This window comes from Balaenoptera physalus (genome assembly GCF_965194825.1).
Source record: "Balaenoptera physalus genome assembly, chromosome: 12".
In the NCBI taxonomy this organism is placed as follows: domain Eukaryota; kingdom Metazoa; phylum Chordata; class Mammalia; order Artiodactyla; family Balaenopteridae; genus Balaenoptera; species Balaenoptera physalus.
Genome location: NC_138897.1, coordinates 84,855,482 through 84,868,501, shown reverse-complemented (window position 1 = coordinate 84,868,501; position 13,020 = coordinate 84,855,482). Strand labels below are relative to the sequence as shown.

At 41.8% G+C, this 13,020-nt stretch overlaps 1 protein-coding gene across 1 annotated transcript in view; it reads right to left on the bottom strand.

Moving 5' to 3' along the window:
* FBXW8 (F-box and WD repeat domain containing 8) overlaps positions 1–13,020 on the bottom strand; it is a 117,747-nt gene that overhangs the window by 63,116 nt on the left and 41,611 nt on the right. Inside the window, exon 5 of the mRNA XM_082416817.1 lies at positions 5,554–5,711. Within this exon, the coding sequence (XP_082272943.1) occupies positions 5,554–5,711 (158 nt within the window). The remainder of the gene's footprint in view (positions 1–5,553; positions 5,712–13,020) is intronic.

Genomic DNA, 13,020 nt, shown 5'->3' with positions numbered 1-13,020 from the left:
GAAACAAGGCAGAAGAAATATGAGGCCAGTGGGTTGGAATTCAAAAAATCACAACTGTGGATCATCTTGCCAAATCTCAACACCCCAGGTGGGTGTACAGTGTTCCTGCAGGGCCAGGAGGCTAAAAAGGACGTGGGGATGACTAACTTTTTCCCAAAGCAGTTTCCATCTCTCCCTCTGGACCTGACTCCTTCTGCGGAGAATATGTGTACAGACAGACCATCAAGGGGGTCTCAATGGCTACAGAGCTTCCCTTTGGCACAAACAGGGAGCTGAAGTTCACTGACTCATTTTATTATCTTATTCTTCTTTTCTGTGGGGCACAGTCACGAATTTCAGACCTCACGAGGTGAATTTCCTTTGTGCTATGGCACTGCCTAAGAAGCGCGTGTTCCCTGCTCCTAGAAAGCAACAATACAAAATGTGTGTTTGATTATTTCAACCTGTCTTTGCCCAGAAGTAGTTACTCAGGAGTATGTTGGTACAAATACCATAGTGACAATCTGTTAAACTGAAGTAAGACCAAAGACAATGCCACCTGAGGTCTGGGGTGAGGTTGGAGGGGGGAATGAGAAGTTGTTGCTTATCTCAGAAAGTAACAATTCCCATCAGACTGGTAAAACAAGCTGAGTGAGAGAGGAGCAAGAAAACACAAGAGCTTTTATCAAAGAAACAATCCTAATACCAAAAGGAATTCAAGACAAAGCAAAGATTTCAATGTAAACGATGCAGCCAAGGAAGTACTATAGATTTTACCCACAGAAGGGTAAAATGAAACCCAAAATAATAAGACAGACAAACGTGATGATATAAGTGTAAACAACTAGACAGATCAACTGAACAGAATGTAACATCCAGAAACAGACGGAAATACTAAAAGAGTTTCATATGCAAAAACTTGTAAAGGCAGCACCTCAAACCAGTGAGGGAGAGATGGGCTTTCTAATAAGAGATGCTGGAAAGATAAAATCAGATTCATATACTATTCTAGGATGAACTCTATACTGGTCAAGATTCAAATGTAAAGATAAGCCATAACACTATCATCCAAAAGAACACAAGTAACAAATGTTGGCGAGGATGTGGAGAAAAGGGAACCCTTATACACTGCTGGTGGGAATGTAAATTGGTGCAGCCACTGTGGAAAACAGTATGGAGGTTCCTCAAAAAACTAAAAATATAACTACCATATGACTAAGCAATTCCACTCCCGGGTATATATTTGAAAAAAATTAAAATATTAATTTGAAAAGATACATGCACCCCAATCTTCACAGCAGCATTATTTACAATAGCCAAGATATGGAAGCAACCTAATTGTCCATCAACAGATGAATGGGTAAAGATGTGGTGTGTACACACACACACACACACACACACACACACACACACACACAATGGAATACTACTCAGCCATAAAAAAGAATGGAATTTTGCCATTTGCAACAACATGGATGGACTTAGAGGGCATTATGCTAAGTGAAATAAGTCAGACAGAGAAAGACAGATACTGTATGATCTCACTTATATGTGGAATCTTAAAAATAAAACAAACTAGCAAATACAACAAAAAAGAAACAGACTCACAGATACAGAGAATAAACTAGTGGTTACTACTGGGAGAGGGAAAGGGGGAGGGACAGCTGGGGCAAGATGGGATAGGGGTTTAAGAGGGACAAACTACTATGTATAAAATAAATAAGCTACCAGGATATATTGTACAGCATAGGGAATATAGTCAATATTTTATAATAACTATAAATGGAGTACAACCTTTAAAAATTGTGAATCACTATGTTGTACACCTGAAATTTATATAGTATCATCTCAATAAAAAAAAATTTTTTAAGCCCTAACAGTAACAGAAGAAAAAAGAATTACAAGTAGCAGGTACACATGTGAAAAAATTCAACCTCTCTCACACTAAGAGGAATGTAAGTTGAAACATTTGGAAACCATTTCTTATCTATCAAAGTGACAAATACTGAACAGTCTGAAACATACTTTGCTGAGAAAATGGGCACAACTTCATACCCTGCTGGTTCGAGTGCAAAATAATATAAGCCCATTTGCATCCACCTTTTGACCCAGACATTTTTGTAGGAAATAATCCTTCCTGCATTCACATGAAATGTCATATGTACAAGGCTTTTCACTACCACACTGTAATAGCAAAAGCATAACACAACTGTTCCTCAATAAAGGACTGTGTAAATAAACCACAGTGCTTGTACACAATGGAATACCATGAAAAAGGAGCATCTTCTCCATACACTGACGTGGACAACGTTTCAAGCTATGTCATTAACGAGATGTAAGCATTCCCAGGTTTATTACAGCATTATTTACAATAGCCAAGGTATGGATACAAGCCAAATGCCCATCAATGGATGAATGGATTAAAAAGACGTGATATACATACACAATAAAATATTATTCAGCCATGAGAAAGAAGGAAATCCTGCCATTTTCAACAAGGTGGATGGACTTTGAGCATATTATGCTAAGTGAGATAAGTCAGACAGAGAAAGACAAGTACTGTATGGTATCACCTACATGTGAAATCTAAAAAAGTCAAACCTGTTTAAAAAAACGGAGTAAAACGGTGGTTACCAGGGGTTGGGGGGGTAGGCGGGATAAGATTGATGGTGCTTCAAGGTACAAACTTGTGACAAGTGGTGAATAAACCACAGGGTTCTAATGTATAGTATAATGAATACAGATAACAATATTGTACTATAATTATGTAATGTGATAATATCACTACAATGGCAGTCATATTACAGTATATAAATGTATCAAAGTAACACACTATACACCTTAAACTTACACAATGTTACATGTCAAATTTATCCAATTAAAAAAAAGATACGCCATTAAGTGAAAAAAACCAAGGTATGAAATGATATAAAGTAGTATGCTATCTTTTGTTTAAAAAGGGGGGTGAGGAGAGAATATGAATAGATACTAATACTTACTTGTATTTACAATAAGGAAGTACTGGAAGGATAAAAAACAAACTAAAAAATATGGTTGCTTTAGAATGGAGTGGACAAAAATGGGTAGAAGCAAGACTTCGCAATGCATAACTTTATATATTAGCTTGACCTTACATCCCTTAAAATGTATTACTTAGTCAAATGCATTAAATTACAAAATAAAACCCACTCATTTATGGATTAAAAAATTAAAATCACATATACACATACACACATAACTACTGTCTAGAAAAATAAACCATAAACAAAGTCCATTGCAGAATAAGTGACAAATTGAAAAAATATATAAAATCAATGACAAGGGTTATTTCCTTAGCCCTTTATTTTCAACTGCAGAAGATAACAACCCAAAGAAAATGGGGAAACAATTTGCAGAGAAAGAAATACAAACACCTAAAAACACAATGAAAAGATGTTCATATATACTTATATAAAGAAAGGTAAACAAAAACAACAGTGAAATACCATGTCCACCTATCAGACAAGCATGAGGAAGCAGTCATTCTCATATACTTTTAGTGAGACTATAAACTAGTGAAACCTTTTTGGAGGGCAATCTGGCAGTATTTATCAAAATGTAAAGCATCTGTAGCCTCCAATCCGGTAATTACTGGTAATTTACCCTGTGACTATACTTGCACAAGTCCATCATGATACTTGTTCAAGGATACTGTTTTGCAGCACTGCTTTAATAACAACAACAACAACAAAAACCAATCCAAATGTGCATCGCTAAGGGCCCTAATAAATAAATTATAGTACAGCCACATAATGCAATACTATACAAGCTGAAAAAGAACAGGGTTTACCTGTAAGTGCTAATATGGAAAGATCCCAAGATGTGTCATTAGGTGAAAAAGCAACATGCAGAAGAGTACAAAGAGTGGGACACATGTGTGAAACCTGAGAGGAACTAGGAGTAGGGGAACAGGGGGGAACACTTCAACTTCTTTTGTACACATTTTCTTTTATATATTATCCTTTTGTGCTTTGTTTGAATTTTAACTACGAAATTTTTTTAAACCAAGTATTTAAAATACGTTATGACAATTATTTGCCAAGTATTTACTGAAAAAAAGAAGTTTCCCTAGCCTATCTACAAGGTTTCCTAATATTTCTGTGCAACGACAGGGATAAGGGTGACAACTACAATTCTAACCAACAAACTAAAACCAGCAGCACACCTGCACATCACCAAAAGCTGTATTTTCAAGCTCACAAGATATGAGATGTGAGGGCGCAAAAAAATGAGACGCACCTCTTTCTAAGTGTCTCTGTGGAGTTACTACATAAACAGCACTACATCCCTGGCACGGCCTAGAAGACACAACCAAAGTTCTGGATTCGCTACTGATGAATGATTCAACCTCAATGAAATAACTTAGTCGGCTTCTTTGGACCTCAGTTTCCCGATCTGAAGAAGAATGTATGTGTGGTAGGAAGAGGCTACTGGATGGTTCTAAAACTGTATATGATTCTAACTTAGAAGTATTACAACCTCTGCATAGTTGTTTGAAAAAAACCTCATTGATAATTTGGCACACAGGAATCACACTCAAGCTGCTCTTATGTTATCTATCCAGGATGTTAACAAACATACACGAACTATGACATACCCCAGAGACAGCTTAGCTGAATTTCTAGAGGCTGAAAGGAAAATCCATCAATGGTGCCCGACTAATGTCAAACCAAAAAAACAGAGTTCATGTTGTTAAAGTAATAAAATGAAAATATTTAATATTTCAGCTCTAATTTTTATTTCTTAAATGGCATATGGATATAAAATTCCCCGTCAGCTCCTTTACTACAGTTTTGTCCCTCTGAGCTACCTCTGAAGATCTGCAACCATGCCATGACAGGAACGCTAACATTCTGAAATATCATGTGATCCAACTTTCAGGCAAGTGGGGAGACAAAGCTTTTGGAGACTCAAACTTTACAACGTAATGGAAGTTAGGAGCATGAGAGGTAGTATACAATATCACGGCCATCAAAATTATTACACTCTTCTTACCTAGTTCCGTAAATCCACAGTTGCCCACACACAAAAAGAATTCTGTTGGTCCCAGAGAGACAACATATTACCATAAATTATCTCGTATGGTATGTAAGTGCCAGGAAAAGGTAGGCCCTGCTTTTATTTTTCTATTTCCATATTTGTCAATAGATTATCTATGTCTATCCTCTTTTCACTGTTCCCTCTGGATCAAGCAGAGACTAAAGGAAAAGTAGGCCAAGTATATTTAACACCAAACAAGTTATTTGCTTAAGATGGCTTGGCCAGCCTTGTGTCTGGCTCTAAAACCCAGCCCTACAGTTCCAGTAGGAATTAAACACCAGTTTGAAAGGGCGCTATGTTCCAGTACCTACTAATGCATTGAGGGTTGTTGGCCAACTTCTTCACATAAAGGCAAGAATAAAGGTGTGTGTGTGAACATGTGTGTGCCCACATGTATGTATGGAGGGATTATGGGTGGAGCTGGCCACAGCTGCTTAATTTTTGTCAAGCTTTTTTTTTTTTCTCTTAACAGGGAGGAGGGTTGCGGTTACTTACCATCCTCATAAGCTGCTACCGCCAGCGAGCTGTTTATCCTCACAAAGGAGACATATGGCTGCATTCCAGGCTCATCCTCCTCATAGTCCGATTCCAGGAAGGGGGCTGTGTAGTCCCAGGTGCGGGTGTCCCACACCCTCACGTCCCCTGATGTATATCTGGAAAAGAAGGACACGCCTGGTTCCAAATGGGGAGTGAAGAGCAGGGCCACCGTGGAGAGAATGGGGGAGCCTTAAAATGACACAGGAGTCAGATCTGGCCGGTGTGGAGCCACTGCTGCAACACTGTTTACACGAGTCACTCCAACAAGAGGAAATGGCAACTCCGTAACAGAAAGGCCGAGAGCACGTTTCCTGTTCTCATAACACAATGGGGGCAATTTCAAATGAGAATACTGTAATAAAAAATTGGGTAGCAAGATCTCCTTGTTTTTCCTTTTTGACTATTATAACCAATCTGCTACCTCAAGTCCTCTCAGTAAAGGGATCACTAGCAGAAATGTGTAGAAGCCACACTATTTACAATCAGACGCACACGCGCAAGACAGAGGGAACTGCTAAGGACTAATGGTCTTCCAGGCACAAGCTTTCTAATACTTCATCCATGCATCAGATTTGACTGATGAAAGTCCCTAAAGACTAATTGATTTGCTGAAACAATTAAATCTTGCGTTTAGCAGCCAGACAGCGCTGCCTTCTCATAAAAAGCTCCTGCCGAAACGTATGACACCCCCCGGCTTTGCCCGCTTAGAGGACAGGAGCACTCACTCTCTCCGATTACTCCTGCCACTCCAGCAAATGCCTCACTCCATCAAAGCCAAGGCAGGGCCAGAACCTGCTCAGACACCAGGCCCCGACGATAATGGAATGGCCAGATGATGAGGTGGTGCGCTGGCTGCCATTGAGGTATCTACGCTAAGTTCCTCACATCTGCTACAGGGGGTTTGATTCAACATGTAAAGCAACTGTGGGAAAGCATGTTAGAAACAGGGTAACGTATGTATACTGATGCTACTCTCACTTCACCCCAGCTTCCACCTCTCCCCTCTGGCCCCGTGTCCTCAAGTCCATTCTCTATGTCTACGTCTTTATTCCCGCCCTGCCACTAGGTTCATCAGTACCTTTTTTTTTTTTTTTTTTAAGATTCCATATATATGCGTTAGCATACGGTATTTGTTTTTCTCTTTCTCTTACTTCACTCTGCATGACAGACTCTAGGTCTACCTACCTCACTACAAATAACTCAATTTCGTTTCCTTTTATGGCTGAGTACAGGGAGATCAGCTCGGTGCTTTGTGACGACCTAGAGGGAGGCTCAAGAGGGAGGGGATATGGGGACATGTGTATGCATATGGCTGATTCGCTTTGTTGTACAACAGAAACTAACATAGCATTGTGAAGCAATTACACTCCAATAAAGATTAAAAAAAAAAAAAAAAAGAAAAGGGGTAAGAGGCTCATGATGAACCCACACAAACACAGAGACAGGCAGACAACTGTAAAGGTGTTCAGTCTTCCTGAGGCCAAGCCATAGTTCCTTCTTTGATCTCACATTACAAGCGTAGAATCGAACAAGATAACTCCAAGGTTTATTTAAGTACTGAAGTCTATGACATGATGCGCCTATGAAGTAGTTATAGATGAATTTCTCATGTGAGGTTCCTTAATAAAGAAACTGGGAATATTCTGATTCAGGAATGCTTCATTTACTAAATGTAGCAGTGTTTCCCTCAAACTATTAGTTGACAGCAAATACATACATTACGAATTCAAAGGCCATTCTGTCACACACATTCTCTAGGTTGGAGCACTGGACTCTCCCTGTAGGACAGTGCCTGGAGAGTGTATGCGTAGTGTAAAGAGGCAAATAGGAGAGACGTGCTTTCTAAAACTGGACTGATGGGCCTCTGTGTGACCACTGATCCTCCAGTAAATAGAAACGCTCACTCCATGAGTGTCATTACACCTGGCAATGCACAAGCAAAGGCAGATATTGATATCGCCACGGCCAAAGCACGGCCGCTGGCTCCCAGACCCTCCAGGCAGTGCTCCAGATCACCTTCAATGAGGAAACCTCCATAAGAACACACACTGCACTGCACCAAAACTACCAGGCTCACCCTGACACCCTAAAAATGACTCGAGCATTCCCTGCAATAAGGCCACATGCTTAGCAACAGAGACACTCAACAGAGATAACATGGTTGAATTTCTAGGCTGTGTATGATTATTAGATTCTTAAGGTTAAATTCTATGTGAAAGGAACCAGCCAATTCAGAAAAGAAGGGTAAGAAGGATGGCAACATCTTTCAGAAATACAGAGAAGGTAAGTGAAAGACAGAGGGAACTCGGGAGATCAGAGGACTCAGGAACTTTGAGAGAAAGAAGTACACAAACCAGGAAAATGTATTTCCTTTCCATCAGTCTTGGTCTTTCTGTTTCTTATGACCTGTATATGGGACCACACCAGCCATCTTCACGTGGTCCTTTGAGGTGCCCCCTTAGTGGGTAGAGAGGACAGGATTTGGGTGGCCTGAGCTCCACCATCTGCAAGCTCCCTTTACACAAGGAGTTCCAAGGTAAAGCAACAACAACCAAACCAAAACTTGAAAAACTGCTGAACCACACAACCGTGAGCTATGAAATACAATTTGTCTCTCTTTAGGGGGAAGAGGAGAGACAGAAGGCAGAGGTCACACAGAGAGGAGCATCTTTTAACATCTAAAAGGCTCCCGACCAGCCTTTTCTTCCATGAGGTTGTCCCCTTCCCACTGCAATTCCATCCACCTAAAATTAAACACGTGCTCTCCTCAAAAAGCCTCAGCCCACAACCAGACTGGCCTGTTGCAAGTTCCTGATTCTGTCAGTGACAGCATCCATCCCAGGTCACTGGTACAGAACCGAGGGGCTCCCCAATACCTCCTTCCCCCGCCACCCACACTGCTACACATGCAGCCACCACGCCCTTCCTGCTCTTCTCGTTCCCAGGCTGCCACCGGCTCCAGCTCCCTCATCACCTCCCAGCCGCCCCACGGCAGCCTCCTCACTCCTGAGCCTCGCCCACCTGCAGCCAGCCCTCAAAAATACCTGACCACGTGGATCTCTCTCCCTTCCTCCCTCGCCCTCCACACCAGACCCCGAGCCTTATCATCTACCGTGACAGCGGCCTAGACTTTCCTCTCGTGGCAAGTTGTGTGTGTACATGTGTAGTCATCTGACTGTTCATCTCCCCTAGGAACACACAAGCTTCTAAGGTCAGGGGTTGGGTCTTGCTCACTGATGTTGATCCAGTGACCAGAACAGTAGAACCAGAGTAGTACTTGACACCTAGGAAGCCCTCTGTAAATCTTGAGGCCTCAGCACCACACTTGAATGAAGCTTTAACCACTGGCCAGGCACTGAGAACTCTCCATAAACTGGCCTCCACCCATCTTCCAGCCTCATTTTCTCCTCTTCCTTAGCATGAGCTGGCCTCTAGCCAGGCCTGCCATTCACTGGCTTCCACACCACAGGTGCCTCTGCACCTTGGCTCCACCTTTCTGGAGCCCCTTCCCTCCCCATGACCCAGCTGGGTGGGTCAACCTTGGCTACACATTAGAATCACCTGGGATGCTTTTAAAACTCCCAATACCCAAGGGCACACCAGATCAATGAAATCTGACTCTCTGGGGGTGGAACCAGACAACAGTGTTTCCCAAAGTGCCACCAAGATTGAGAACCACCTACCTCACTCAAGCCCACCAACGTCTCAAGGCCTAGCCCAGGCCCTCCACCTCCATGAAGCCTCTCTGACTCAACTACTGTGCCCTTGGACCTGAAGAAATGGCGTTCACTGCTACATCCCACGTCTCCTCACCCTGACCGTGAAGTCCTCGTGAACGCCCTACCTCAATGCCACAGCCTCCATCACAGTGCCTTACATACAGCTGAAAGAAGGGGGTCCCCAGCTGGTTTGAGTGGCATCTCCTTTTCTTTCTGCTGCCCACCTTCTAGTGCTAATGATCAGTGAAACACCCGGAACGCACACGTCGAGATGCGTCAGACTTCTTGCATTTACTTCCAAACTGATTAAAACCTCTCTATAAAACACGGAATAAGCTAAATTATTTTGGTAAACATGAAATTTTCCATATATATCCGTTTAAATCAACTCCATTCTTCATGGCCAAAGAGCATGATAATAGCATAAATGCTGCAAAACAACTCACGAGACAAATATAAAAGACTCGGTGTCTCCTTTATGATGGGAAAAGAGAATAAATATCCTATTTCAGCAGGTACTACATGATGACTCAACAATAGGCTCTAAAATCTAACACATGAAAGCAACCATAGCAGTGGTGCTCAGACTGTGTTAATGAACTCGTGCTAAAGAAACAGACATATTCATGAGGGTAAAACATTGGTTGGGGCAGAGGGACCTGGACCAAACTCTAAATGTGATCTAAAAGCGCTTAATAACGTTGGCCAGGAGAAGCAAGAACAGATAGGAAAGGGAGGTAGGGAAAAGGGCTGATTTTTCTCCAGAGCTCCAGATGTCTTTATGGCTGCCTAATGACAATTACACTCAACCAATTAAGACACCACTATGACAGTTGCATTGTCAGTGAGCCTTTGGACCCCAATGTTGATGGCTCTCTAATTAGTGTCTGTGCAAAGTACAACTGCGACTAATATATTAGCTGATGTAAGAACACTAAAGAAAAACTAAGGAAGAAAGAAGCCTTTTCCAAACGAGTAAGGATGTCCCGGCCCACGGCACGGACCAGTGAAGCTGTATGCTTTCCCCAGTCATTTTTTATGCTTGGCAAGGTTGAGTTTACCTCCAAATAAATAGGTCAGAGACCACAGCTGATTTTTTGTTGCAAGAATGGGAATAGAGCCTCTTTCAAGCTCAGCACACCAGAGCAACTGCCAAGTTAAAATGATTTACCACTGAAGAGCTTTCATTAACTAGTACATTTCCAATAAGCAGACTACTTATTTGGACTAGGAGACCTGAAGAAAATGGAAGAAATGTTGTATAGCTGCAAACAACCCTGAACCTTTCTCGTCTAAGGAGCCAAGCAGGTAGGAGCTGTGGGGGGATGGTTCCATTTTGCTTCCAGCTGCCAGTGATTTGCTAAAAAAATTTTTTTCAAGGCTCTTCACAACAACCTGGGGCACTGTTTTAAGAATCTGGAAGTAAGGTTAAGTGACTTACCCAAGGTCACAAGAAACATTTTAGTGGCACAGCCGGGGTCAAACCAGAGCCCCAGGCTTTTCTCTAACTGCTGCTTTAGCCAACAAGTCACTCTGCCCCTTCCGATCAGTGTCTTTAAACACATACGGCTTTTAAGAACCATCCCCATTTAAGTGCAATATAAGGAATTTACTGTTTTCAATACTGTGACTCAGGCTTGTGGGACATAGCCCCTGACCCTAACTCATCAATTCTACCACTATAGCTCAACTGGAAGGCAAGAAGCCAACAACATAAAAGCTCAGTATGCTGGCCAGGGGCGTGGGACTGGGCAGATGCAAAGGTGCTGCCTACACATGCTTCACAGGTGATGTGGGAGCACATATGGGATGGTTGGTAAAACTTCACCCTCTACAGGACCATCCTCATACCATCCTCAGCCATCCCCAAAGTCACAAGTCTATTCTGATCAAGTACTCACAGCAGCCAAAAGGAGCCCTGTCAATGAAGCCTCAGGCCAGGAACAGCAAATGGTTTCATTTGTGTGTCAAATCCAATAAATCAGTAGTGGCTGCCTACCGCCCTGGGTTGAGAAGGATTCTGAAGCTGTATTCCATCCAACTCACCAGAAAAATAAATGCTGGAACGGACTTTTCATGCCCATCGTTGGTTTGGGAGTGAGGAGCCACAGAATCTATGCAAGTCACCTGCATCCTTACTCCATACAAAACTCTGCCTGGGGACTTCCCTGGTGGTCCAGTGGTTAAGACTCCATGCTCCCAACGCAGGGGGTCCGGGTTCGATCCCTGGTCGGGGAACTAGATCCCTAATGCCACAACTAAAGGAGCCTGCGTGCCGCAACTAAGACCTGGTGCAGCCAAATAAATAAATAAATAAATAAAAACTCTGCCTGGCCAACTCCTAGTCATCCCTTCCAGACCCAACTGAGAAGTCACTTCTCAGGAGAAACCCTGCCTGACTTGGAGCCTACACTAGGTGCCTCTCCCCAGTCAGTGTGTTATGCTGCCCGCTCTTCCCCTACCCTAACCTCTCTCACACTGTCCTGTAAACACCTGTAACTGTATCCCTTTGGCCTATGAGCAAGGGATGTGTACCCCTCCCCTCAGCAAGGAATGTGTCTGCAGTATTCATCTATGCTTAGTACATACTGAATGAACGATTCTGACTTAAACTCAGAAGATGGAAGTGGTTTAAAGCCTACAAAGCAATTAGGCAGAGGCCCCTAGAAGTGCAGTGCCCACATTTCAAGAAACGTTTATGCCCTTAACATGCAGAGGTTTTAGGAGCTAGTCACACATACTCCATACTTTCTTTAGTAATATCAAAGATTACAAATCAATGAAAGCAAGAGTATTTACTGTTTTCTGTGAAACATGACTGTGTTGTATTATGCAATTAACAAAATGAACTCAATCCCACGGTGCAGTCTTTCTGTGGAAATGCACTACTACAAACATCAAGTGCAGCTTAAGATGCATCAATTGAAAAATAATGAACATCTTAATGGACCTTACGAGATCCATGCACTACACACTTAAAACTGTTTTCCATACATCTTGGTTAATCACAATCAATAGAGTCAGAGTCAATGATGATTATGCAGAGTTACTGTAGCTGTGGCCCTTCCCATTATTCCTTGGAGAACCAGAGATGGATAAATGCAGTCATGAGTTCACCAGTATTTATTAAGGATATTCTGAGCTCCTTCATTAAGGATATAATAAATGTAAAGCTCTCCTCTGGTCTCTTATCAATATCTTACCTCAGACTTATTTACCAGAAAAGCATGTATACCTCATAGCAGAAAATAAATAAATAAAAGTATTTATAAAAAGAGGTCCCTAACGGGTAATGATCGAATTCCTTATGGGAAACAATCCAATGTCATAATAAGCAGCAGCACAAAAATCTATATAACGCAAGGTTGAAAGGAACTGCCAAGAGAAAAAGTTTTTTAAAAAGGAGAAAGACAGAAAGCAAGTCCTTAGTAAGTATAAATATGGGGTGACATTTATCTAATGCAATTTTTATCACCAATCTGTATTTACAAAGCATCTGTTATCATCTCAAGAGCCTCAAAGTAATCCTAGGTATTATCCATTTTTATACATTCACATGAAGCTAGCAGAGTATTATAAACACCATCCTTGACGTCATTAGCTCCTGAATAGCAAGTGTTGTAAAATTCAGGGCAAATACACACTATTTCAGATCAAAGCCATATTTTGGCATGGTACATGGTCAATACAAAGGCACATTTTTTTT